This window comes from Pelodiscus sinensis, chromosome 19 (genome assembly GCF_049634645.1).
Source record: "Pelodiscus sinensis isolate JC-2024 chromosome 19, ASM4963464v1, whole genome shotgun sequence".
In the NCBI taxonomy this organism is placed as follows: Eukaryota; Metazoa; Chordata; order Testudines; family Trionychidae; genus Pelodiscus; species Pelodiscus sinensis.
This window is the reverse complement of record NC_134729.1, coordinates 26,078,684-26,105,935: the sequence shown is the minus strand read 5'-3', so window position 1 is coordinate 26,105,935 and position 27,252 is coordinate 26,078,684. Positions and strand designations below refer to the sequence as shown.

The 27,252-nt window shown below is 59.5% G+C and overlaps 1 protein-coding gene across 5 annotated transcripts in view; it reads right to left on the bottom strand.

Moving 5' to 3' along the window:
* TMPRSS9 (transmembrane serine protease 9) overlaps positions 1–27,252 on the bottom strand; it is a 30,508-nt gene that overhangs the window by 863 nt on the left and 2,393 nt on the right. Inside the window, exons 2-18 of one of the 5 annotated variants that reach the window (XM_075903157.1) lie at positions 17,383–17,550; positions 16,008–16,135; positions 14,805–14,872; positions 13,876–14,051; positions 12,032–12,073; positions 11,083–11,196; positions 10,455–10,626; positions 9,732–10,006; positions 9,077–9,213; positions 8,426–8,753; positions 7,617–7,788; positions 5,731–6,002; positions 4,316–4,452; positions 2,713–3,064; positions 2,447–2,563; positions 2,045–2,216; positions 1,542–1,807 (exon numbers count right to left, since the gene is read on the bottom strand). In XM_075903157.1, coding sequence (XP_075759272.1) covers positions 1,542–1,807; positions 2,045–2,216; positions 2,447–2,563; positions 2,713–3,064; positions 4,316–4,452; positions 5,731–6,002; positions 7,617–7,788; positions 8,426–8,753; positions 9,077–9,213; positions 9,732–10,006; positions 10,455–10,626; positions 11,083–11,196; positions 12,032–12,073; positions 13,876–14,051; positions 14,805–14,872; positions 16,008–16,135; positions 17,383–17,524 — 3,070 coding nt within the window. In that variant the 5' untranslated portion in view covers positions 17,525–17,550. Of the gene's footprint in view, positions 1–1,541; positions 1,808–2,044; positions 2,217–2,446; positions 2,564–2,712; positions 3,065–4,315; positions 4,453–5,730; positions 6,003–7,616; positions 7,789–8,425; positions 8,754–9,076; positions 9,214–9,731; positions 10,007–10,454; positions 10,862–11,082; positions 11,226–12,031; positions 12,074–13,862; positions 14,052–14,804; positions 14,873–16,007; positions 16,136–17,382; positions 17,551–27,252 lie in introns of those variants that run through there. The other 4 variants (XM_075903158.1, XM_075903159.1, XM_075903161.1 and 1 more) reach the window with 4 other exon arrangements.

Below are 27,252 nucleotides of genomic sequence, written 5' to 3'. Positions count from 1 at the left end.
ATGGCCAGCTGATTTAGCTGGAGTGGCGGGGTGTGTGTGTCAGGGATGGCATTGACGCCAGCTAGATGGGCGTGGGGTAGGGGATGACAGCACAGATGTAAGGGCCATGGGCTGGCCTGGGCAGGAGGAAGAAGCTCTGCTTTCGAAAGTGAGATCACACTAAGATATGCAAATGCCCACAGAATTTGCATATCTTCTTTCGAAACTTCGGCCTAGTCTAGATGAGCCCTAAGTCTACGTCTACACGCGTGGCTTCTTGCGCAAGAATCCGCAGAGCGTCCACACCACCCTCCCGCTCTTGCGCAAGGAAATTTACAGGACGGTGTGGTAAGAGGGCTTCTTGCGCAAGAGCTACGCTCTTTTTTAACAGTTGTAAGCTCTTGCGCAAGCGGGCAGTGTGGACGCTCAGCAGGGATTTCTTGTGCAAGAAGGCCCTATGGCTAAAATGGCCATCGGAGCTTTCTTGCGCGAGAGAGCGTCCACACTGCCAGGGATGCTCTTGCACAAAAGCACATGGCAGTGTGGACGTGTTCTTGGGCAAGAAGACGCCAGTGTAGACAGAGCCTGTTCCTAGGGCTGATTCGTTCTTTACTGCTCAAAGGCACTAACCACAGATTCTAATGCTACTATTTTACTCACACCTTTGAACTAGCAAGCTCTTTCCTTCAGGATAGGCTGGATTGCTGAAGAGGTGATTGGGGAAGAACAAAGAACTGTGTAATTTGTCATGCTCACATAGGCTATAGCACAGCTCTGAGCATGGGGGGAAGTATAATCATCATTTTTCTTTATGCCCCAATCTTGTGTCCCAACATACCACTGATTATAATTAAAATAGAAATGCTCTGGAAATATCAGAGAAAAGGCGGCTTCTCTGTGATTAGAACAGGAAGCAATTACTGGCTAACTACTTCATTCTTTTTCCAAAGAACACAAAGCTACCTGCTTTTTTGGCTTCCTGCTCCTTAAGGGCTCACCCTACGCACACTACCAACCAATCTACTAATTGTAATGACTAGTCCAATTGAACAAAACCAACCAGCTCCTGGGATATTGTTCTTGCCTGATACTCGTAAGCAGGGCTCGACAAATAATGCAATCTACTCGCCCGTGGCGAGTAGATTGCAACCCAGAAGAGCCAGGTTTGGGCAAGCTGTGCCTGTGCAGAATGATCTATGCATGCGCAGATCGCCGGCCAGCGTGGCTGGTGAGCGGAGCTTGCCACAGTTTGGCGAGCCCTGCTCGTAAGTATGTTCAGTGGATGGAACTCACTGGTCAGCTCATTCCTCATGTCCTGGTATGGCCTTGCAGTGACTCCGTGATGGGTTGGCCTGGGCGGGAGGAAGAAGCTAGAGGGGGTGTGGAGTGCTGGGGTGTTGGCTGGACAGATACAGCTTGGCATGAGTGCCGGTGGGCGGGTGTGGTGCAGTGCGGCTGTTGGCTGGCGGGTGTGGCACAAACGCTGTTTGCTGGAGCAGCGTGGCCCACCCCTGGCGGGACACGTCACTGCTGCCTGCCGTGCGGTACCACCCGGGCCTCACCTCCTTCCTTGGTGGCCCCCCAGCCGGTGATGACGCACCGGGCCCCTTCCCTGAAGACGTGGGAGTTGTCTGGGAGGCAGATGGGCCGGATGGTGCTGGTGAGCCGCACGGCCGTGGCCAGCTCCAGCAGCGCCACGTCGTAGTCCAGCGTGTAGACGTTGTAGAACGGGTGCTTGTGGATGTGGAAGATTTTCTCGGCCCTCCCGTCCATGCCGCTCAGGAAGGGCGTCCCCAGAACCGCCACCCACATCTTGGGGTCGCTGTAGCTGTGGGATGGGAGAGAGCAGGAGGGCCCTTGGGGGGGAGGCCTGCAGGTGCTCGGGCCGGGCCCAGCCCCTGCCCTGTGCCCTGGTTTCCGTGATGGTGCCCTGTGACTGGCTCTCCAGGTTCTCTGCCCAGGACCCGACGGGGCTGGGGGCTCTGACCCAGGGCAGTCTGCTGACGTAGCAGCCTCCAAGGGAAGCAGGCGGGGGAGGCGGGGGCCTTGGGCCCGTCTCACTCACACGTCGAAGCAGTGCGCGGCGGAGAGCAGCCACTTCTCGGCAATGAGCACGGCCCCGCACTTGTGCTCCTTCCGCCGCAGTCGGAGGCTGACCTGCCAGGGCCACTCGCCCCGGGCCGCGCCGCTGCCGCCCACGATCTTGCTGAAGGCCACGGCGGGAGTCAGGCCGCAGTCTGAGGGGAAGAAGGCAGGGGCGGGTTACGCACCCCAGGCTCGGCCCCTGGCAGAGCGCGGTGCTGGGGGAGGCCGAGGGATGGGGACGGGGCTGTGGGGCAGGAAGAAGCGGGGCCCCCGGGGCAAAGGGCGAAAGCGCTGTCCCAGAGGGGTCGGGTCGGGCCGGGCGGCTCCCTGCAGCGGGAGGGGCCGGGCTGGGGGGGGGCCAGGCGGGGGGGGGGGCGCTCACTGCAGTTGCGCTCGTCGGAGCCGTTGCCGCAGTCGGCGACTCCGTCGCACTCGGGGTTCGCTTTCCCGATGCAGATCTTGCTGGAGCACTTGAAGGTGAAGCTGGTGCAGGGCACGGCTGGAAGGCGACAAGTCCGCCCCTGAGCACGGGGCCTGCACCCCCCCGGCCGCCCGCCACGGGGCTGTCCCTGCAAGGGAGGGGCGCCCCCCCACTCCGCTGGTGCCCCCCACTGGTGCCTGCCGCGCAGTCTGAGCCCCCCCCGTTACCTGGGAGCTGGCTGGGCCGGGGCGCAGCAGACGTTTTCCGGGCGGTGGTGGGAGGCAGCGGGGTCGTCTGGCGGGCCGGGCTGGTGCCTGGCTGGCGGCTGGGGGAGGGCGGCGCTGGGGCGCTGCTCGCGGTGGGGGGCCTGGCGGTGGCCAGGCTGGGCGAGGTGCCCGCACCCGAGCTGAGCTGGGACTTGGGGGAGATGGTGGCCAGGATCCAGTCCTGGAGCTGGGTCACCCTGGCGTAGACCCCCGGCCGCTTGGCCTGGGCGCAGCCGATGCCCCAGCTCACGACGCCGGCCAGGTAGAACAGGCCCGGGCTCTCCTCGCAGGCCAGCGGGCCGCCCGAGTCCCCCTGGGGAAGAGCCAGGCAGGGCCGGCTCAGCGCTCCGCAGCGCAGGGCCGGCCCCAGGCAGGCGCACGCTCTGCACGGCCAGGGCCAGGCGCCGCAGACGGACGAGACCCGGTGCCTTGCATCAGGGCTGTCAGGTCCCGCGGCCGCGCCAGGCCACCGGCCCCCCGTCGCCTTAGCTCGGCGATGCTCCAAGTGACCCAGTCGTGCGCCACGGCAGGGCAGGCGCCGGGTCACCTCGCTGCCTGCCAGGGAGCCGAGGGGCTGCACGGCCGGCCAGGCCAAGAAACGCCCATCGGCGGGGCTGCCGGGCCGAGACCCGCTCTGCGGAACCCACAGCCCGGTAAGCTCGGCTCCTGCGCTGCCCCCCCCCCCCCCCGGCTCCACACTTCCTCCGGGCAGGTGCTGGCCAGGGGGAGCTGGGGCGACGGTGCCTGGGGGCGGCTCCCACAGACCTGCTGCTGGTCACTTCTGGGAGCCGCGTGGGCTACCATGCCGGGGGGGAGGGGCAGGAAGCTGCCTTAGCCCCTTGGCTGTGCCCCTGACCCGGAGCCGCTAGGGATGTCTGCACCCCAAACCCCAGAGCCTGACCCCCATGCCCTAGCCCAGAGCCCCTTTCCACACTAAGCCCCTCATTCCCAGCCCCACCCTGCAGCCCTCACCCCTGACGCCCCCTCCCAGCTCCCACATCCCTCATCCCCAGCACCGTTGGGTCACGAGCAGCAACTATTTTCTTCAACTGGGTTACCAGAAAAAAAGATTTGACAGACACCCACTGTCCTAGCTAATTCAGCGGCCAGCTGTGGTTAGAGAACCCCTGGGCCTCACTGCCCCCTGCAGCAGGGAGTTCCACAGGGGAACAGTAACACACTATTTCCTGTTCTGAGTTTTCAGTGCGCTGCTCTTCCCATGTACTGCACAGCCCATGGGCCGCCTGTCAGGAGCGCGGTGGGTCAAGGGGAGCAGCCCTGGTGCCTTATGCCACGCAGCAGTTCTACAGGTCTGTCTTGCTGGACACGCCTGCCTCGGCCAGTTTGTCCCTGGGGTAGCGACTACTCCAGCCGAGTCGCCAAATCCTGGTCTAGAAGGTCACTCGCTCCACTGCACAGGGCTTCATTCGCCGCCATGGTGCCGCCTCTGGCAGACCCAGTCTCTGGCCCAGTTCCCTCCAGGGCAGGCCCCAAGCCCCTTGAGCTCCTGGCAGCTGCCTGGGGGCCTTTCAGGGTGAAGCGGGCCCAGAACCCAGGTTCTTACCTGGCACGAGTCAACCCTGCCCTCCAGGAAGCCAGCGCAGATCATCCGCTCGGTGAGGGAGAAGTTGTAGAGAACGTTGCAGGTCTTCTGGTCGATGATGCCGACGGAGGCTTTCTGCAGGCTCGCGGGCTTGCTGACTGCGAGACACAGGGAGGGACGTGCCTCGCGTAGGCCGGCGGGCAGGTGCCCCAGGGGACCGGCCTCGGGGGCAGAGGAGGGGCAGGCGGCTGCCTGAGCTCGGTGGCTGTGTATGCGGGGGCTGAGGGCTGCCCTGGGGGTGCAGCAGGAGGCTGGCTGGGGGTCCCCTCTGTGTTCTCCTGGGGGATGCGCAAGGGCTGCAGGGCTGAGCCCACTCGGCCCCAGGGAGCCGCCAGCCGCCCTGATCTCGGGCTCAGGGCGGGGCCCAGGAGCCAGGGACTCGACAGCGGGGGGGGGAGGGGGCAGGTGTTCTGGCCTAAAGAGCCCTGAGGGGAAGGGGCCCCACTTCTCTGGGCGTGAAGCTGGAGCAGGCGGGACTCCAGGGCGGGTCCGTGTTTCTGGCCAGGGATTCCTGGGGCTGAACTCTGGGGCGCAGCGGGGGCGGGGGGGGGGGGGGGCAGAGCAGCAGCGGAGTGTTGCTGGACTCCCACCCGTCCAGGGGCAGGAATGGGCCCTGGGGAGGCAGCTCCGAGCTCCGGGTCTTCGCTGGCCAACAGCAGCCAAGCCAGATGCCGGCGTCAGGCCAGGGGGTCCGGTTCTTCCATCTGCCCCGGGGGGGCAGGGCAGGTAGAGGGTCTGCAGCCCCCCACAGCTGCCTGCGCAATCTCACCCAGACCTCACTCAGGCTGGGGCAGAGGGCGGGCAGCTGGGCCAGGCCCTTTGCCCCGTTTCCCGTAGGGTGAGCTTTGTGCCCACACGCAGGGCTGGGGAGCAGGGAACTCTTGCCCCCTCCAGCACCAGGGGGGTTGGTGTCCCAGGTCCCTGAGTGAAGGTCGGCGCCGGGTCGTAGCTCTCTGGTTCGGAGGGGCCCGGGATAGAGAACCTGGCCCTGGCAGGAGGGTCCGGCCCTTTAACTCTTCTTAGCACCCAGGACCTCCTGGGCGTCTTCGTGGCCCGGGGTGGCAGGGCCACAGGCTCCCTTTGACGGGGCATGGGCCTGCCAGGGCCCCTCCCGCCTGTCTGCCCCCATCCACTGCCTCGAGGGCCAGCGCTAGCTGGGAGCTGCAGCTCTTGGGGGGCAGGGACCAAGTCAATGTGACTGGGGAGGCCCCGGCATTCTCTGGGGGCAGGGCCAAGGCCCCAGGAGCCTGCCCAGGGCTCAGCCAGCTCCCTCGTCACAGGGCCCCGAGTCTCAGCCCAGGCTCCCTGGCCCTTGCTGGTGCCTGGCTCTCGCGGCGGGGCTCCCGGGAGGCCGGTGGACCCCGCGTGTGACTCACTGTTGCCTTCCCGGACGCTCCCCCAGCCGGAAATCATGCACTTCTTGCCCACGGGGAACTTCTGCACGGCCAGGGGCAGGCACACGGGCTGGATGTACTTGCTGAAGCGCAGGGGGCTGGCCAGCTCCAGCACGGCCACGTCGAAGTCCAGCAGGAGCGGGTTGTAGGAGGGGTGCTGCACCACCTGCTTGATGCTGACGCTCAGCGCGCTGCCGTCGGCGCCGCTCAGGGACGTGGTGCCCAGGTCGGCTCTCAGATAGTCCAGCCTGGTCCTGCAAGCGCCCGCCCCCCCGTGAGCTCTGACCAGCTGCGCCCCCCACCCCCCAGGGCTGCAGCGTCAGTGGGGCTGGTCCAGGGGCTCTTGTGCAGGGGGCTTGGGCTTTTACGGGACCTGCCCTGGGTAGCGAGCAGCAGAACCATCGCGCTCCACAGCAGCCGCCTTTTACTAGGCCGGCTTGGCTCTCCTGGGGCCGCTCCGCCAGGGTGGCCTGTGCCATGGGCCCCGCCCAGAGTCCGCCCCCAGGACGCCTGCTGTAGGCACACGGGGGGCAGCGTGTTGCTCCAGCGCCCGCCCGCGCTGTGCTTTGGGGCTGGTGAGGCTGGGCTGCGAGCCGCCCACCCTCCTCATGGTGCTGTGCGGGGGGAGGCTGGGACCACTCAGCACCCCGCTCCCTGTGGTGTTAGGGGACAGCTTGGCTCCTGTGGGGTGGGGCTTTCTGCCCCCAGCCCTACCTGCGCCCACCGCCCATGCCTCAGCACCACCTCTCAGCACCTGCGCTCTCCCGTGGAGGAGGAACCCGGCGCAAACAAGAAATCCTTTTCCAAAGCAGCGGGAGGGGTGCTCGCACCACATCTTGAGACACAGGCAAAGAGGCGGGGCCGTCCCGGTCAGCCCCGAGGGCTGTCAGTCCCCACCCTGCGTCTGACCGTGGCCAGCGCCAGGTGCTGCCGAGAAAGCAGCGAGAAACGCGCAGTGGCAGGTCTCCAGTACAGCCTGCCTCCCCTGCCGGTCCCTGGTGCAAACCCTGTCAGGCGTCGTTTCCCTCCAGTGTGCCTGTCATCTGCATTACTGTCGCGCTGCCTGGGCTTGTTAGCCAGGCCGTAAACCCTCTTTAAATCTAGGCCTCGGGAATGTCCAGTGGCGTGGAGTTCCACAGTCTAATTGTGTGTGTGGAGTAAAAGCATTTCCCTTCTTGGGGGTTTAATTTGTACTTGGCAGCGCTCGGCCTTGGGCTGTGAGGCCCCGACCGGGCTCTACCCCGTCCTTATTTTATAGGTTCATCCCGTGCCCCTTATCGCCTCCTCAGGCTGATTCAGGCTCTTCAACCTCTGTCCTCGGAGAGGGTTACCGGAGCCTCCGGCGGGCCTGGTGCCCTGGCTGCCTCGCAGGATCCAGCTGCCGCTCTCGCTCAGTTCTAGCCTGGCTTCCGAGTCGTGATCTCTGCCCCGTTCCTTAGGGCCCCACAGCGTGTCGGCTTCCCCGCCCCCCGGGCGCAGGCGGCCCTAGCGCATGGGGCAGCCCCACTCCGCCCAGCTGGTGAGAGGGATGCTCTGGCCCCAGCCCTGCGCTGATGCAGTCACCCTAGAGCCCTGCGCTAGCAGCGTCTGCAATTGCCCTTCACCCCGTCTCTTTAATGTGCCAGCCCTGCTCTGCGGCGGCCCTTCCACCCGCCGGCTCAGGGCGCACGGACGCGCCTCCCCGCCCCGCTGGTCCTGACGCACTCGGCAGCCTGCACCGTAGCCCCCGTCCTGTCGCATCAGGAAGCATCAACGCCGGGGCCCGGTGCGGTACCTTTGCAGACCCGCCTGCGCCCCTTGCCGCTCGCCCCCGGGCACTGGGAACAAGGCTCCGCGGCCCGGGCGGTCCCGCCGAGTCGGGCTCTTACTGATTGAAGCAGTGGGCGGCGGACAGCAGCCAGCGCTCCCCGACGACCGTGGCCCCGCAGAAGTGCCTCGCGCCCTCCTTCAGGCTGGCCTGCCAGGGGACCTCGCCTCTGGACGCCTCCGCGCCGCCCACGATCTTGCTGGGTTTGGAGAGCCCGGGGCGCCCGCCGCACCCTGAGCGAAAGCCAGAGCACAGCCCGTCAGCGCGCGCCGCCTTGGGCCCGGCCGGGAGGGAGCCCTGAGCCCCGCGGGCTGGGACCGGCTTGGGGCCAACGCTCAGTCTGTCCTGCCAGGGTCGCTGATCCCGCCAACAGGGGCCCGTTCGCCCAGGGGGACGCTGCCTCGTGCATGGTCGTCTCCAGGCCGCCCGCCCGCTGGGCCCAGGTCCCTCCAGCCCTCCTGGGCCTGCCCGCTGATGCCCCCTTCACCCCGCGGGCCTGGAGCCGGAGAGGTGCCCAGAAGCTGCCTCCTGCACCAGCGCTCGGCCGAGGGGGGGGGCCATGAGTGGCCCCCTGGCCGGTTCCAGGCACTTGCCGGCTCCCTGGCGGTGGGGGCTGCAGGGCGCTTGTGGGGCTGCTGCCAGGAGCGCTTAGTGCCCACGGGCAGGTCTCAGCCCCTTCCCGGGGCATGGCAGGAATGCTGGTGTCCCCAGGGGATGGGCTGGCAGGGACACGCCCCTGCCCAGCAGCCGGAAAGGCCACGACGGGCTCCGGCGCTCGGGCCTGCCCAGCAGGTCGCTGTGTGTTTGGGGCTCGGGTGGGCCCCCCAGACACGGCTGTCCCAATGCGGAGGAAGGGCAGGGGAGGGAGACCTTGCGGCCGGGAAGCAGCGGCCAGCGTGCTGGTGGCGGGTGCCGGGCGGGTGGTGGACCCCACACTGAGTCTGCCCGTCGTCCTGCTGCTGGTCCCCTCCACGGGGGCAGCGCCGCTGCTTGGGCGGGGGAGCGTCGTCGGGAGGGTGAGGGCTGCGGGCGTGGGGAAGGTGGAGATCGCCGCCAGGATCCAGTCTCGGAGCTGGGTGACTCGGGCGTAGACCCCCGGCCGCTTGGCTTCGGCACAGCCAATGCCCCAGCTCACGATGCCGGCCAGGAAGAACTTGCCCGATGGCTCTTCACAAACCAAGGGGCCGCCGGAGTCACCCTGCCAGAGACAAGCCGGCCCAAGAGCCTGCGTCAGGGCAGTCCGGGGCCAACGCCAGACGGGGCCCCAGGCTCTGCGCCTCCCCGCTCTGCGCGGCCCTGCAGGGATGCTGCACCGAGCCCCAGAGCTGGCTGCGTGGTGGGGTGGACCAAGGAGCCCAAAAGTGAGGCGCCTTTGGGGGCCTGCCTGGGGTGGCCTCAAATCCGCGTCCTGGCTGCCCGCCCCGGGGAATGGCCTTTCCGGGGCCTCGGCCGGCTTGCAGGGCTGGTGAGGGCAGTGACGGCGGGAGCACCCTGGGAGCGGCGCTGGGAGCCCGTCCTCACCTGGCAGGAGTCAATCTTCCCCTCCAGGTAGCCGGCGCACAGCATCCTGTCGGTCAGGGTGTGGCTGTACAGGCTGGCGCACAGGCCCTGCTCCAGCAGCTCCACAGGGGCCTTCTGCAAGGTCTCTGGCTTCACCACTCGCGGACAGAGACAAGGCAACTAACGCGGTTTGCCCCTGGGCCCCCCGGCCCCCCCCTGCAGAACCTGCCCCGCGCAGCCAGGCACCACAGCTCCGCAGGCGGGCCAAGGGCAGACCCAGGCGGGGCTTCTGCACAATGAAACACCCCCCGCCCCCTCCCAGGGTATGCACCCGCTCTCCCCCCCAGCTCTTCTCCTGGCCCCTCCACTCTGAGGCTGTGCCTCCTCCCTCCCTGCCATCCTCCCTTCCTCCTTAGGGTTCCCACCCACCTACAGCCACTCTCAGGGTGTCCCCCAACCCTTCCTGGGGTTCATGTCTCGCCCCTGGCCCCCCAGCCCTGACCCTTCACAGGGTGTACCACCTCCTCCCTCGGGATGCCCCCCACACACAGCCCTTCCCGCAGCTGGCCCTGCTCAGGTGTCCTCCCTGTTTTTCTTGAGGTCCCCCCCGTCTCCTTTCCCTGCCACTCATGGGGGGCCCTAGCCCTGTGCCCCGCCCCAAGGAGGCCCTGCTTACAGAAGTCTTCCCTGAGGTAGCCCCAGCCAGAGATGAGGCACTTCCTGCCAGCCGGGAAGCGGTGCCCAGGGCCGGGCAGGCAGGCCGGCTGGATGTACTTGTTAAAGGGCACGGGGCGGTCGAGCTCCAGCACGGCCACGTCGAAGTCGGCGGTGTCAGTGTTGTAGGAGGGGTGGGGGATGATGCGGCCCACGCCCGCTTTCACCGTGCTGCTGTCTGCCCCGCTGAGGGAGACGGTTCCCATGTAGGCGGCCCAGACCGCTGGGTCCTGAAACCTGAAAGGCACAGAGGCGGGGCCATGCGTGACCCCTTCCCAGCCGCCCCTGCCCGGCCGCTGCACGTGTGAGAGGCGGGGCCTGGCAGGAGCAGCGGCGGAGCCACGGCCGTTGTGGCAGGCCCCACCCCGTCCCCGGGCCCTGCCGCGGGGCACAGCAGCCCAGGGTGCAGACGAGCCAGGCGGTGGGCTCAGAGCGGCGGGAGCTGGCCAGATTTACACCTTCCGCAGCTGCAGAGTGGGAAGGCGCCCGCGCCCTGGGGTACGTGCCGAATGGGAGCCCGGCCCTGCCGTGGCTGGAGACGTGGCTGCATGCAGGGCTAGAGCAGCGGTTCGCAGGCTGCGCGGGGCCCAAGCGGCACACAGCTGTGGCCCCCGGCTGCCCCGTGGCCATACAGACGGCGCGGGTGTTGTGTGGCCGAGCAGCACAGCACCGCCCTGGCCCGTACTCATTGAAGCAGTGAGCCGCTGACACCAGCCACTTCTCGGTGAGGATGGTGGCGCCGCAGAAGTGCTCGTTGTTCTCCCGCAGGCTGACTTGCCACGGGAACTCCCCTCTGGAGGCCTCGGTGCCGCCCACGATTCGGTGGGCCACCTGCATGGCGGGGCGGCTCCCGCAGGCTGGAAAGGCAGAAGAGACCTTGCGTGAGTGCTGCCGTGGCAGGTGGGGGCCGCGAACGTCCTCAGCAGCCTGCACCGGGGGTGGGGATGGATTCATTCCAGCCGCGCGCACAACCAGGGCCCTGCCTCGAGTGCCCCAGAGAGCAAGGGCCCTGCCTCGAGCGCCCCAGAGAGCAAGGGCCCTGCCTCGAGCGCCCCAGAGAGCAAGGGCCCTGCCTCGAGCGCCCCAGAGAGCAAGGGCCCTGCCTCGAGCGCCCCAGAGAGCAAGGGCCCTGCCTCGAGCGCCCCAGAGAGCAAGGGCCCTGCCTCGAGCGCCCCAGAGAGCAAGGGCCCTGCCTCAAATGCCGCAGATTTTAAGCCCTTCCTGGACTTGCTTCCTTCCACCATCAGCCTCCCAAATACACCTGCAGCTGGCCCGACGACCCCAGCCCAGGCCCCCCGGTGCAGGAGACCTACCGCAGTCTGCCTCGTCGGAGCCATCGGCGCAGTCAGCTTGGCCATCGCACTCCGGATTCTCTTTCCACACACACTGGCTGTTGTGACAGACAAACACGTTCCCTGGGCACCTGCCTGAGGAGAAAGGGGGGGAGTTAACAGGGCTCCTCCACACGGACCAGCCGTCCAGAGCCCCCCGCCAGCCTGGGGCCTCCCCTGCAGGGCCTGTCTCTCGGGTACGACAGAGCGAACCCTGCAGCATCCCCGGATGGCGGGTGAGAAACGCCAGGGCTGGCGCCTTGTGGAGAATGGAGAGGACGCATCTCTGGGCAAAATGGCAGCCCGTCCCCATTGATAATGGCAGCTGTATAGATGCCCGTCCCCAGCTCGTCCCGAGCGCCACAGGAGACAGGGAGCCGCTGCTCCAGCGGGGCTGTCCGAGGCTGAGCGCCGGCTGTGCCTCCAGGTGCCTTTCCATAACTGAACCAGGCCCCAGTCTGTGCCCAGCCCCCCAGAGCCACCTCATCCTCCGGGAAAGTTCAGCTCCAGACCCGGAGCAGGACGGGCACATTGGCATGGAACAGGAGCTGGGGCCGGGCTCTCTTGGCGCAGAGCGAGGGGAGGAGAGGCACCCTGCAGGGCGGCTGGTACGCGAGAGGGGGAGGCATTGCCTTCCCAAATTGCCAGCCTCGCCCCGCCCAGACTCCGCCCCCGGAGCACCTGCTGTAGGAGTATTGGGGGTGGAGTCCCCGAGGGTCTGCTCTCCCCGTGCTCCCAGCCCTCCCCCGGTGCTGGGCGAGGGGCTTGGCTCCCGTGTGGGGGTGGGGCAGAGCTTTCCCAGCCCTGCGTCCCCCCACTGCCAATGCAGAAGAAAGTCCTGCCTGTGTGTGGGGCTGGATCTGCCAGGGCTAGTCACGGGGGTCTGCTGGGGAGGGGGCTGGCCTGGCACCGAGGCAGGGAGAGCTCGTACCTGATTTCAATTCGAGTCCGTAGGGAGCTGGCCTGCTGGGCCCTGTAACACAAGGGAGATGGGCAGTGTGAGAGGATCGGTAGTTCTAGGGCCGCTGGGCCAGACACAGGAGGCAGGGTTGAGGGGCTCGTCCTTTCAGCTCTCACATGTAGCCGGGGACCTCCAGCCCTGTGACTGTCTGAGCCTCCCCAGCTGCAGCTAAAGAAGCAGGTGCGGCCACTGGCAGCTGTAACAGACCCCGTCCCAGTGGATCAGACAAGGGGGACTCAACATTGAGCTAGGGGGAGAGGTAGATACGCTGGAGGGCAGAGTGACCTGGACAGATTAGAGGATTGGGCCAAAAGAAATCTGATGAGGTTCAACAAGGACGAGTGCAGAGTCCTGCCCTTGGGACGGAAGAATCCCAAGCATTGGTACAGGCTGGGGACCGACTGGCTGGGTAGCAATTAGGCAGAAAAGGACCTGGGGGTTACAGTGGATGAGAAGCTGGATAGGAGTCAACAGGGCGCTTGTAGCCAAGAAGGCAAATGGAATATTGGGCTGCGTTAGGAGGAGCATTGCCAGCAGATCCAGAGAAGTGATTATTCCCCTTTATTCGGCTCTGGTGAGGCCACATCTGGAGTATCGTGTCCAGTTCTGGGCCCCCACTATAGAAGGGACGTGGACGCATTGGAGAGGGTCCAGCGAAGGGAACCAAAATGATGAGGGGGCTGGAGCGCATGACCTACGAGGAGAGGCTGAGGGATTTGGGTCTGTTCAGTCTGCAGAAGAGGAGAGTGAGGGGGGGATTTGGGAGCAGCCTGCAACTCCCTGCAGGGGGGTTCCAAAGAGGCTGGAGAGAGGCTGGTCTCAGTGGGGGCAGGTGGCAGAACAAGGAGCAATGGGCTCAAGTTGCAGTGGGGGGGGGGCTAGGTTGGATATTAGGAAAAGCTATTTCCCTAGGCGGGTGCGGAAGCGCTGGGCTGGGTTCCCGGGGGGGGGGGGAATCTCCATCCCAAGAGGGTTTTAAGTCCCAGCTTTTCCCAGCCCTGGCTGGGATGGTTGGGTTGGGTTGGGTTGGGGTTGGCCCTGCTTTGGGCAGGGGTTGGACTCGATGGTTCCTGAGGTCTCTTCCAGCCCTGGGGTCCCATGAACACACATTGAGCCACCAACTCTCCAGAGCAGCGCTGAGGGACTCGGAGGAGTCCAGTGACTCCCCTGGGCTATTCACTGGTGAGTAACAGTCCAGGGCTAACGCTTCTCAGCCCCAAGCTTTGTGTGTGTGTGTGTGTGTGGGGGGATCCAGCACTGATGGCCGCTGAGCAAAGCCACGTGTGCTTCAGCATGCCCCGTGCTTTCCTCCTCCAGCACCCCCAGGCCTGCGTGGGCAGCAGCAGGCGAGCAGTGAAATATCCGCTAAGTATCTCCCAGGAGGCTGGAGGGCAGCTGCAGCTGGGGGACATGGCGCCCCCGGAAAGCTCCTGGTACCATCTGTACTTTTGTCAGTCTAAGCGCTGGAGGACGACTCGCTGGTTTACATTGGGCGTATTACGCTTGGCCACTAGGTGGTCCTATGGGCAACACCAAACTCGGTGCCTACAGTGCACAAGGGACATGGCCCCTGGCTCGTCAAGCCAGCGCCAGCCTCTCCTTGTGCTGCGTCTGGGGCGTTTCTACAGGGCGACCCAACGGGGCTTTAAATGCCAACCTGAGAGCGAGCGAAAGCCCGAAGGGGATTGGTCTAATCCAGGAAAAGGTCCGTGGCTTTGCTAAGTGCAGCCCTTGCTCCGGTTACTTCTCTCTGGCGCCAGGCCCCTGCCGGGGAGGGCCTGCCGTGCTTTTTGGCCGGGACAGGAGATGTTCACCTGTGAGAGAGGCCGAGGCGATGGTCCCATAGCTGGCCAGGGGGATGCCCTGCTCCCTCAGTGCTGCAGCCAGCCCGTGTCTGAGGGCCTCTTCCTCCACACTGGGGCTCAGAGACCAGGCAGCCGGGGGGCTGAAGCGCAGGCGGAAACGGACGAGCACACTGGAGTTCCCATTCCTGCTGGAGGGAAGGACCTTTCCTCAGGACAGGGCCAGGATGGGCTGTGTTCACGGGCCTGCCCTCCCTCCAGCCAGCCCCGGCCCCCAGCGCAGCGCTCCTGGCGGGGCCTGGGGGAGGTGCCGACCCATTGCTCAGTGAGGACACGTCGGGCTGCCATGCCAGTTCCGGCCAGAGGGTGCAAAGTGGGTCTGTGTTTGGCTGTAGAAAGGTTCATTAAAATGTTTCTCAGAAATGTGAAAGTTGGACCCAGGTGATTAACTAAACTATGGAGACAGACCATCTCCTAGAGCTGGGAGGGGCCTCACGCAGTCATCAAGTCCAGGCCCCGGCCCTCACGGCAGGACCAGGCACCACCCTGACAGATCTGCCCTGGATCCCTAAATGGCCCCGCAAGGACTGAACTCACAAGCCTGGGGGCTTTGCCGGCCAGTGCTCAAACCTCTGAGTGACCTCGCCCCCCGACAAAAAAAGACACTGATTTATTTTGTCAAAACCAAGGATGATTTTGTCCAACAAAAAAAAAATAAATAAATCACCATTTAGTGACCTTTTCATAAGGCTTAAAAACACCAACAGTTTCTGAGCAAGAGAGAAAGGGAAAGGAATTTGCAGCCTGGGCAAAAGGCCACTTTCGGACCAAAACCCCCCAGCCATTTCCCTCCCCCACGCCCCGCACGGCAGGATAGCGACGGCCGGAGCCACAGCACTCCGGAGCTGGGTGCAGGAGGCAAGAGAGCAGCAGGCTCTCACCTGTACTCCAGGATGGCACAGCCGAGGCAGCTCCCTTCCAGCGGCGAGCCTCGGAAGCTGGTAAGAAACTGCAAGGGGAAGACGAGTGACCGGCTGGCTCAGGTTTCAGAACGTCCCGGGGAGCCCTTCGGGGAGCTATGCTGGAGCAGGGTCTAAGTTCGAGCCCCCCTCCAGCCAGCGCCTGAGTCCTGAAGCACAGCCAGCTGGGTGCTGCCCCAGACATTTGCTCTGGGTCCCACTGTCAGCCCCTGTAGAGATCCCCACAGCCCCTGCGTCTCCTGCCTCCTAGCCTGGCCCATTACTGGGCAGCGTCCCTCCCGCCACCAGCAGCGCTGTGACCCCTGGTGCGTGGGGCTTGCAGTGCCATTCCCTCAATGTTGGCCTCACTGCCCCCCCACTGTGGGGTGGCCTCTGCCCATGGCATGCAGCATGGGTAATGGGTGTGTGCCCTGGCCCACCACCTCCCGTCCCCCAAAGCTGGCCTGGCCTTAGTGGGCTTCTAGCCATGTGTCCTTGGCTTTGAGTGGTGAGTTCCGCTCCCATCCTCCTCCCACTGCTTTTTTCTGGGCCATTTCCCGCCGAGCTGTGCAATTCGGCTTTCCCCATTCCTCCGGCAGGCTCACCCGCCTCCCCGAGGTCTGCGCTGCAGGGCAGGAGCCCAGAAATGTTCCAGCTGGGTCAGGACACCCCATGCCCCAATATCAGGAGGTCTGTAGGGTCTGCCCCACCAGCCCTTTCCCACTTGCTAGGCGTGTTGCCGATGTGGCCCAGGAGGTTGCCTGCTCGCCTGAGGCTGTAGCAGTTTCACTTCTGCAGCCCTAGGGCATTTCCCAGAGCATGTGGTTTTCACAAGCATCTCTGCTGTATGAATTCCTCTGTCTCTGTCACTCACTGGCTCACCTCAGACAGATCTAGGAGCGGGGCTCTCTGGGCCCCCTGGCCAATTTCAGAACATCCCACTGCTGGCACCATTTTTACCTCTAAGATTCCATGACTCTATGCCATGGCCATTGCATCCTCTGGGCAGAGGAAATCAGGGTGGGGCTGCAGGTGTCTCTAAGCCAGCACAGGAGCTAGTGCGGGGTGATGTAGATCCAAGGGGCGCTTCTTGCTGAGCTGGGGCCCCGGCTGTGCAAGGCACAGGCAGCTCATATGGTCGCTGCAAGCAGAGGGCTTAGCCCACAGGTGAAGAATCCAACTTACCAGCCTTTCCAGAGCGGGGGTCAGCGTCTGGGAGTAATCCGAGTTCCTCCGTTGCAAGCTGCGGTCATACGCGATCCCTCGCAGCTCCGCCGTGTGCTCGAAGCTGAGCCCCTGTGCGGAGCCGCGCGCTGCGGGCAGAGGGCAAGTGTTCCACAAGCAGACAAGGGGCACTGGGAAGCTGACAATGGCTCAGGCTGGGCCAGCATCTCGGCTTTGGAAACCACCCGCTTAATCCCAGGAGTCTCTGTCTCTGTTCTTCCTGGTGCCTCCAGGGCTTTGGGGCTCTCCCTGCAGCACCCACCTCCCCTGGTCTTCCAGGAGCCTCTCGGAAGCTCGTGCAGACAGGAGGCGCAAAATGCCAGCCCTGGGAGTCCCCTGGGAGTCAGGTGGAACGTCGCCCTGGCTCGTTAGCTGACGGAGCTGTCACAAGGGCGGTGTTTGGTTCAGGGCAGCGCAGGGCCCAGCCACAATGCAGCCTCAAGGATACTCTTAGTAATCCCAGCCATAGTCGCACGACGGGCTCTCAGCCAACCGGACTGTGCTTAGCCTCTGGAATTGCTACTGGGACAATCAGGGAGTAGAAGGAGAGGCCAAGAAGTGGTCCCGAGGGGGCCGGTCTCATTGCTCTACAGCGGCTTTTCGTTTCCCACAGAGGCAGGAAATAGGCAGTGACCTCCCAGCTGCTCCCAGTACAGCAAGCCATCCTGCAGGGACCAGCTGCCCTCCTGCGTGTGACAGCCTCCCACCCCTCCCAGCCAGGGAATTCGCATGGGAGGCCGTGCAGTGGCTGTGGTTTTGTGGCAGCTTTGGGATGCAGAGGTGGGCTGGGAGGGGGCAGCCGGCAAAGGGAGGGGGCCCCGGGAGGAAGGGGCTGCATCTAGAAGACGGTGTGTCCAGGGCAGATGGAAAGGAGAGCCAAGAGCCCATCTTGGGAAAGGCCCCCAGGGGAGAAGGAAGAGGAGGGAAGGAGAGAGGGGCAGAGGCTGTGCAGGACCTTGGCGGTAGAGCGGAGACACGGAAAGGACACGGATTGAGAGGAGGCCACCCCAACTCCTAGTGGGGCGGGAGGGGGCCGCGCTGTTTTGTGTCCTCACCAGAAGACTCCCCCTGTCTCCCTGCTCCCCTGTGATGACAGCCATCCCCGGCCAGAGAGGGCTGGCTGGGTGCTCAGTGGGGCGGGGCGTTGCTGTGGAGAAACACGGCGCTGTCTCCCATCCAGATCTCCAGGGAAGCATCTAACTCCCGGCTGAGTATCCAAATGTCCTGTCTTTGGAGGTTCACTGGCCAGAGGCGGACAGGCCTGGAACAGGGGCACCAGCTGCCTAGCCTGCTAGTAGCGTATAGACAGTAAGAGAGGATCCAGCTGCCAACTTACCCATTAGAATGCCCAGGGAAAGAAGAGCAAAGCCACCCACGAGTACAGCTGCGATGGTTACCTTACAGCAGGTACTGCGAGCTGCCAGCCTCACCCTCTCTCTGTCTGGCACTGGCTTTAGAGCTGGGTCCCTTTGTTCCATGCTTTCAGAGCAACTCGACAGGGGACCTGGGGGGTTGAAAAGACAGAGTGGGCATGCTGGGGTACATAAGAACGGCCAGACTGGGTCAGACCAAAGGTCCATCTAGCCCAGAATCCTGTCCTCCAACAGGGCCAATGCCAGATGCCCCAGAGAAAGCGAACAGAGCAAGTAATCATCACATGATCCCTCTCCTGTCGTCCGTTTCCAGATCCTGACAAACAGAGGCTAGAGCCACCATTCTTATCCATTCTGGTTCATAAGTATTGATAGACCAATCCTCCATGAATTTATCTAGTTCTTTTTTGAACCCTGTTAAATTCCTGGCCTTCACAAGATCATCTGGCAAGGAGTTCCACAGGTTGTGTTGTGGGAAGAAATACTGCCCTTGGTTTGTTTTAAACCTGCTACCTATTAATTTCATTTGGTGACCCCTAGTTCTTGTGTTATGGGAACAAGTAAATAACTTTTCCATATGGTCTCAGATACGTTCCTCCTGTCAAGAGGCCCGGCCCATAGGGCTGGGGTGTGAGGGCTGGTTCTGTATGTAGGGCCCTTCCAGGTGCATGGGAAGGTGCATGAAAGGAAGTCTGATGCCGTGGGGCAGGCAATGGGGCAAGGAGGGGGCATCAGTTCCTGGAGCACTGAGGCCCTGGTCAGGAGAAGAGGCCGTCGGGGTTCGAGTCTTGCAAGGTCAGACCAGGCAGGGCCTGTCTGGTGAGCTTGAAGCTAGGTAAGAAACGGGCCGAAGGGGCCTGCTGCCTCAGCCTGGCGTGCACCCTCCAGCCACGTGGTGGTGCCGAACGGCTCAAGCTGCTCCCCTGCCCCCATCGTTCAGGGCTTTGCTGCTGGCCCCACACGTCTGAGCGGAGCTCCGGGAAGGGACGACGCTTCCACCTTACTTCCCTTGGAAAGACGGCCCGGAGCTAAAGCCCGGCCATCCCTGCCAGTGTCCACGGCCCCGCCCCACAATGGCAGCAGCTCCCTTAGCACCGGCCCTCGAGCGGCGACGCTTGGTGCCCGTCCAGGCAGAGCGGGCGATGACAGCACCGAATCGGCCGTGGAGCCCGGCCAGCCGGCTCTGTCCCGCCAGCCGTTCCCTGGGCTGCGCAGGCACGGAGCAGCAAAGCGGCTCTGGCACGGGAAGGCGAGGCGGCAGCGAAAGGATAAGCCCCCAGGGGCGGTTCGCCGCCGGAGAGAGGAAACACTCACTCCTTTATGCTCCCCTTTAAAAGGCCACTTGTGCTCGTGCCGAGCTAGCTGCAAACCGGGGGGAACGGGGGGCTGTTCTTAGGGAGGGAAAGAAATGCTCTTCGGGGTGCATGATTAAAAAAAAACAAGGGCTCGTTGGGTTTTTGTTTTAACTTCATTAACCCCCCCGCCCCCCGCAGTCAGTCCAGCAGCTCTCAACCTGCTACGGCCGAGTACACAGCGCCCGCTGGGCCTGTGTGGTGGGCAGCAGTAACATGCACAGAGCAGGGGGCTCCCTCAGCCTCAGCCCGGCGGGACCCCTGTACAGGGCCCTGCACAAACTCCCAGGCAAAGAGGATGAGCCGGGCCTGCCCAGGCCTCACTCCAGCTTGGGTGGCCAGTTGTGGCCCTCTCTTGTTGCTATGGTGACGGTGGCCCTGTGGCAGTACTTGCTCCAGGGTGGGGTGTCTGGAGCTGCACCCTGCCTTGCCTGGTCACTGCCCCCTGGAACGATACGGGATGCAATAGTGAGTGATGGGCGTAGGTCCCTGGCAAGCAGGGTGCCATGCTGCAGACCCCCTGGTGGCCACTTGATTGGCCCCCGATGGCCTGTGAGCCTGCCAAGGCACCGCTCCTCAGCCAGCCTGGGCGCTGGTGGCTTCACAGGAGAATGGGAGAGTCACCTCAGCTCTCAAGTCACTACTTAAAGGACCAAAAATCTCCGTAATTAAACGGTCTCGCCATTCCCTTGCACGCCCCATCTGGGTCCACTTAGCTCATCTATGGAGAGGTCTCAGAGGGGTCGCCGGATTAGTCTGTATCTGCAAAAACAACAGCGAATCTTCTGGCATCTTGGAGCCTAACAGATTTATTAGGGCTTAAGCTTTTGTGGGCAAAACCCACTTTATCAGATGCATTGGAGTGGAAATTAGAGAGGCAGGGATACACACGCACACACTTATACACACGCACGTGCGCATACTAGTATATCAGAAGAAGGGTAGGATCGGTGTTAACAAGGCATATCTATACAAGCGACACTATCAAAGCACCCAACCACAGCATCAGGGGCTCATCCACTAATGTGATCTACACCATCAAGTGCCAGCAATGCCCCTCTGCCATGTACACTGGCCAAACTGGACTGCCTCTGAACCAAATGATAAATCGACACAAGTCAGACATCGGGAATGGAAACACACATAAACCTGCAGGGGAACATTTGAACCTCCCTGGACACTCACTCATGGATTTGAAAGCAGCCATTCTTCTACAGTAGAATTTAAAAAACCAGTTACAAAGGGAGAGGACTGAACTGGAGTTCATTTGCATATTCAACACTATACAGTTAGGGTCGAATAAGGAAGTCAACTGGCTAACTCAGTACAAAGGCAATTTCCCCTCTCTGGATATTCACATCTCCACCCCAAATGCTGTGACTGACTCACTTCCATCCTGACCTGATTAGTTTGATTAACATAAACAACTTCTTCCTGATATACACTCCTGCTTGTGTAACTTCCACACTAATGCGCTTGACAAAATGGGTTTTACTCACAAAAGCTGATGCCCTAATTAATCTGTTAGTCTCCAAGGGTATGTCTACACTACAAAGTTAATTCGAACTAACGGACGTTAGTTCGAATTAACTTTGATAGGCACTATACTAGCGCTCTGCTAGTTTGAATTAAGTTTGAACTAGCGGAGCGCTTAGTTCGAACTAAGTAAACCTCATTCTAGGAGGACTAAGCCTAGTTCGAACTTACTAGTTCGAATTAAGGGGTGTGTAGCCCCTTAATTCGAACTAGTGGGAGGCTAGCCCTCCCCAGCTTTCCCTGGTGGCCACTCTGGCCAACACAAGGGAAACTCGTATGCCCCCCTCCCGGCCCCGGACCTCTTAAAGGGGCACGGGCTGGCTACGGTGCCCGTGCCAGGTGCAAGCCTGCCAGCACCCAGCCAGCAGACCCTGCACCTGGCACGGCTCGAGCCAGCCACCCGATGCCCCCATCCCTCCCCCTCTTCCCGGGACCAGGCTGGCGGCTCCCGGGAGCTTGCCCGGGACCGCAAGAGGCGGGTACCCGCCTGGTCTAGTGCGGACATCGTGGACCTCGTCCACGATCTCCGCACTAGGCACAGGAAAGTGGCCGGCTAGGGCAGGAGAGCTGCCAGCCTGGCCACCCAGGAGCAGGTGTGCATGAAAATCAAGGTGGTCCACTGAGACCCCCGACCCAGAACCCTGAGCTTAGAATGGCCGTATTGGGTCAGACCAAAGGTCCATCTAGCCCAGTAGCCTGTCTGCTGACAGCGGCCAACGCTAGGCACCCTGGAGGGGATGGACCGAAGACAGTGAGCAAGCCATTTGTCTCGTGCCATCCCTCTCCAGCCTTCCACAAACTTTGGGCAGGGACACCACTCCTACCCCCTGGCTAATAACACTCCATGGACCCAACCTCCATGACTTTATCTCACTTCTCTTTAAACTCTGTTCTAGTTCTAGCCTTCACAGCCTCCTGCAGCAAGGAGTTCCAAAGATTGACTCTTTGCTTTGTGAAGAACAACTTTCTGTTACTAGTTTGAAGCCTGTTACCCATTCCTTTCCTTTGGTGTCCTCTAGTCCTTCTATTATGGGAACTAATGGAGAACTTTTCTTTATGCACCCTCTCCACACCACTCTTGCTTTTATAGACCTCTATCATATCTCCCCCTCCGTCTCCTCTTCTCTAAGCCTCTCTTCATATGGGACCTGTTCCCAACCCCTGATCATTTTAGTTGCCCTCCCCTCTCCCAGCCTCTCTCTTCCCCTCTCCCACCTCTTTTTCCCAGTCTCCCCCAGTTTTGTTCAATAAAGAAAGATTCTATTTTTGAACACACGTTTTCTTTATTTTGTACATCAGGAAGGGGGGCTAGGGAAGGGTAAGTGGAAGGAGGTGAGGGAGGAATGGGGTATGCGCCCCCGATGGGGAGGACTGGGCTGGCTCTGCGGGCTTCTTGGGGTGGAAGCTCTCCTGCAGCCCCCCAATTATCCCCTCCCCCTGGATGGCAGCCTGTGGCAAGTGCAGCCGGGCTGATGGCCGAGTGCTGTGATGAGCCCAGTGTGGGCACTCAGGGCACTCCAAGCCAGGACTGCTTTGCAAGCGGGGAACCCTGAGAACTGTCTGTCCGGGGTGGGGGTCGGGTCCCTTTAAGCACAGCCCTCGGCTAGCCTGAGACAGCAGCTCCACGCTCTAAGTCCTCATCTGATGCCCTGCCAGCACTGCTTCCGGCCAGCCTTAACCTCTGTTCAGGGTCCACTCTGTGTGGACATGCTAGTTCGAATTAGCAAAACGCTAATTCGAACTAGCTTTTAAGTGTAGCTGCGCTAATTCGAATTAGCTTAGTTCGAATTAACTAATTCGAACTAAGTTAGTTCGAATTAGCGCTGTAGTGTAGACATATCCCAAGGTGCCACAGGACTCCTGGTTGTTTCTACAGAGAGGGTGAGGGGCAGGGTCATGTTGTTCTTTGGGCATGATAGGCTCCTAGGCCATGACTCGGGCTCCGTGGTACTGCTGCAGTACAAGTCATGCAAGTGCTTCACATGCACAGAGCACAGACTGAGCGGGTAAGGGGTGGTCCCGCAACGCCACACATCTTCCTCATGAGGGCAAAGCTGCTCTGCTTCTGTGTGACCTTGGGGGGGGGGGGGGGAATGACACATACCCCTTAACAGGTAGCCAGAGCTCTGGGCCAGCAGGCAGGCTCAGACAATCAGCTGGCGTAGCAGACCGACTGCAGACACAGCCCACGTGGCAGTGGCTTCAAGGACACGGAGGCCATCTCACTCCACCCAGGCATTTCCTCAGCAGCGGTGGTTTGCGGACTCTAAATTCCAGGCTACCTCAGAAGACATCTCCCTGAACCCTCGTCTGCATCTCCCCGTGCCTGAAACATTCACTCACTGCTGTGCAGGCGGCCGTGACGCTACAGACAACACTGATTGTGGAGGGAGAGGGAGAGCGGATGGCGGTGGCAGGGCCGGATAAGGAACACAGAGCCTTTTGTCAGCCAAAGAAGTGGAGCTTTCAAAGTGGAAAAGGGAAGAAAGAAGCCCAGAAAAAAGAGCAGCAGAATCGTCTCTGAAGAGAAGGGCTTTTCACCGCTTTTCAGGAGGCGTCAGCGGCCCTTTTAAGTGAAGCTTCCCGATAAGAGACTGGAAAAGGTCACTTCTTTGTGAGGAGAGAGACAGAGAGAAAGGGGAACGGGGTGGGGGAGGGAGAAATCATCCGTCCAAACTGCTTTTTTTTTTTAAATGGAGTTCAGGATTTTTTTCCCCTCAACTGTAAAAGAGCCGCTGCTGAGATAGGGCAGATACCGGCGCTTTGGGCCTCTGTGTTTTGTCTGATGTGAGTGTGTTTGTTAACAATTTCTTGATTTGACACTTCAGATGCTGCAAAGAGGAGACAGGTAAGAAACGTCTTTTCCCAGTGGCACCTGTGACCTAGATGCATGCGAATGAGCTCTCGCCTCCATTGCGTCTCAGAGCCATTAGTTCTGTCTTGGTGTATTCAGATGCAAGAAAATAAGGTTCAGAGGCTGGTCCGGATACAGTGACCATGTCGGCTACTAATATTAACTGACGTTAACTTACTTCCAATAGGACAACAACATCGCAGACACGGTGAAACTGAGAGGACTGGATTTGTATTTGAAAACAGGCCTGTTTCAGTACAAGACTCGCTCATGGCCAAAAGATGCTGGGGGTTCTAACATGTAATTCATATTATTGATTTCTTCAGTGAGTGGACAGAAGAAACCTGTCTAACCTGCACTTAATTATCTCCAATGATGGAGATTTCACAACCTCCCTAGGCAATTTATTCCAGCGTTTAATCATCCTGACGGTTAGGAAGTTTTTCCTAATGTCCAACCTAACCCGCCCTTGCTGCAGCCTATTGCTTCTTGTCCTATCCTCAGAGGCCAAGGAGGACAATTTTTCTCCCTCCTCCTTGTAACACTCATTTAGGTACTTGAAAGCTGCTATCATGTCCCCTCTCAATCTTCTTTTCTCCAGGCTAAACAAGCCCAATTCTTTCAGTCTTCCCTCCTAGCTCATGTTTTCTAGACTTAATCGCTTTTGTTACTCTTCGCTGGACCCCCTCCAATTCCTCCACATCTTTTCTGAAACGTGGTGCACAGAACTGGACAAAAGACTCCAGCTAAGGCCTAATTAGCACACAGTAGAATGGAAGAATGACTCCTCGTGTCTTGCTCACAACACTCCTGTTGATGAAGCCCTGAATCATGTTTGCTTTTTTTTTTTGCCACAGTGTCACATTGTTGACTCATATTTAGCTTGTGGTCCACTAGATCCTTCCTAGACAGTCGCTTCCCATTCTCTATGTGTGAAATGGATTGTTCCTCTCTAAGTGGAGCACTTTGCATTTGTCCTTATTGAACTTCATCCTCTTTATTTCAGATCATTTCGGCTAGAATTATAACATTATCCTCCAAAGCACTTGCATAAGAACGGCCATACTCGGTCAGACCAAAGGTCCATTTAGCCCAGAATCCTGTCCTCCAACAGGGCCAATGCCAGATGCCCCAGAGGGAGTAAGCAGAGCAGGTAATCATCAAGTAATCCCTCTCCTGTCATCCATTTCTAGCCATTGACAAACAGGCTAGGGACACCATTCCTATCCATTCTGGCTAATAAGTATTGATGGACCGAACCTCCATGAATTTATCTAGTTCTTGTTTGAACCCTGTTAAAGACCTGGTCTTCACAACATCCTCTGGCAAGGAGTTCCACAGGTTGACTGTGCGCTGCATGAAGATAAACTTCTTTTTGTTTGTTTTAAACTTGCTACCTATTATTTAATTTGGTGACTCCTAGTTCTTATGTTACGGGAGCAAGTAAATAACTTTTCCTTAATTCACTCTCTCCATACCTGTCATGATTTTATAGACCTCTATCATACCCCCCCTTTTCCAGGCTGAAAAGTCCCAGTCAACCCCTCCCAGCTGAATAAAGCCACAGTTCTTTAGGGAAAGTGCCGTGGGGTTAACACACAGACACCAGGAAGAATGAATGAACAGGAATTTTAAGTCCACTGCGCTTCCTCCCGCAGTGCAGCTCTGTATTTTCATCTCAGCCCAGGGAATTATCAGGACATTTCAGTATTAGACAGAGACTGACTTTGGTCCTACATGGTACCACTTGGAGGGGCCACAGAGACTATGGAGTTTGGTTTCTCCTCTTTTTCCCATGCTGGCCAATGATGAGGGTAGCTCCACAAACACAGAATCACCCAGGAGTTCTAAAGGGGGATGAAACTTATCATTGAAATAATTATATCTAAATAATTAAATAACACTTCTGTACCAAATGACTGAAGGACCGCTAACGTGACACTATGTTTTAAAAAGGGCTCGAGACGTGATCCTGGCTATTACAGGCCAGTAAGACTGACTACTATATCAGGCAAATTGATTGAAATTATAATAAAGTATTATCAGACACACAGAAGAACATGGCCTGTTTGGATAGAATCAATATGTTATTGGTGAAGAAATCACGTCTCACCTACTAGAAAAAACAATGAATAGTCTCGCAGCACCTTAAAGACTAACAAAACATGGAGATGGAATCACGAGCTTTCGTGGGCACAACCCACTTCTTCAGATGACTGGGGCATTAAAAATCCAGTTCCAAAATAAATAGTCGGGGATGGGCTGGGGGGAGAGAAGGACGGGAAAAGGGGGAAAAATCCCCTTTTTTCCTTTCCTTCTCTCCCTGTCCCCAAACCCCTACTATTTATTTTGGAAGTGGGAGTGTGATAATAAAGTTTGCGGATAACACAAAGTTGGCAGGTATTGCCAATTCAGAAAAAGGTCAGGATATCATACAGGAAGATCTGGATGATCTTGTAAATTGGAGTAATAGTAATAGGATGAAATTTAATAGTGAGAAGTGTAAGGTTATGCATTTAGGGGTTAATAACAAGAATTTTAGTTATAAGCTGGGGACACATCAGTTGGAAGTAACGGAAGAGGAGAAGGACCCCGGAGTCCTGGTTGATCACAGGATGACTATGAGCTGCCTTTGTGATATGTCTGTGAAAAAGGCTAATACGGTCTTGGGATGCATTAGGCGAGGTATTTTCAGTAGGGATAAGGCGGTGTTAGTGCCGTTATACAAGGCATTGGTGAGACCTCATTTGGAATACTGTGTGCAGTTCTGGTCTCCCATGTTTAAGAAGGATGAATTCAAACTGGAACAGGCACAAAGAAGGGCCACTAGGATGATCCGAGGAATGGAAAACCTGTCTTATGAAAGGAGACTCAAGGAACTTGGCTTCAAGTATCAGAGGGGTAGCCGTGTTAGTCTGAATCTGCAAAAGCGACAAGGAGTCCTGTGGCACCTTATAGACTAACTGAAGTGTAGGAGCATACGCTTTTGTGGGCAAAGACCCACTTCGTCAGATGCATGTAGTGGATGCATCCACTACATGCATCTGACGATGTGGGTCTTTGCCCACGAAAGCTTATGCTCCTACACTTCAGTTAGTCTATAAGGTGCCACAGGACTCCTCGGAACTTGGCTTGTTTACCTTAACCAAAAGAAGGCTGAGGGGAAACATGATTGCTCTCTTTAAATATATTAGAGGGATAAATGCCGGGGAGGGAGAGGAATTATTTAACCACAAGAACAAATGGATATAAGCTGGCTAGTAGGAAGTTTAGACTCAAAATTAGGCGAAGGTTTCTAACCATCAGAGGAGTGAAGTTCTGGAACAGCCTTCCAAGGGAAGTAGTGGGGGCAAAAGACATATCTCGCTTCAAGATACAGCTAGATGGGTTTATGAAGGGGATGGTTTGATGAGGTAACATGATCTTGGCAATTAATTGACCTTTCACTATCAGTGGTAAATAGGCCAATGGTGGGAAGACAGGAGTTGCTATAGAGAACTTTTTTCTGGGTGTCTGGCTGGTGAGTCTTGTCCACATGCTCAAGGTTCAGCTGATCGCCATATTTGGGGTCGGGAAGGAATTTTCCTCCAGGGTAGATTGGCAGAGGCCCTGGAGGTTTTTCACCTTCCTCTGTAGCATGGGGCACGGGTCACTAGCGGGAGGATTCTCTGCATCCTGGGGTCTTTGAACGATCGTTTCAAGGACTTCAATATCTGAGATATAGGTGATAGAAATGTAGCCGTTTGATCTGAGGAAGTGGGTCTGGCCCACGAAAGCTCATCATCTAATAAACCATCTTGTTAGTCTTTAAAGTGCTACATTGTCCTGCATTTTGCTTGAGATATAGGTGAGAGGATTATTCTAGCAGTGGGTGGGTGAGATTCTGTGGCCTGCGTTGAGCAGGGGATCAGATTAGATGATCAAAATGGTCCCTTCTGACCTTAAAGTCTATGAGTCCTATCCTCAGAGGCCAAGGAGAACAATTTTTCTCCTTCCTCCTTGTAACACCCTTTTAGATACCTGAAAACGGCTATCATGTCCCCTCTCAGTCTTCTCCTTTCCAAAGTAAACAAGCCCAATTCCTTTGGTCT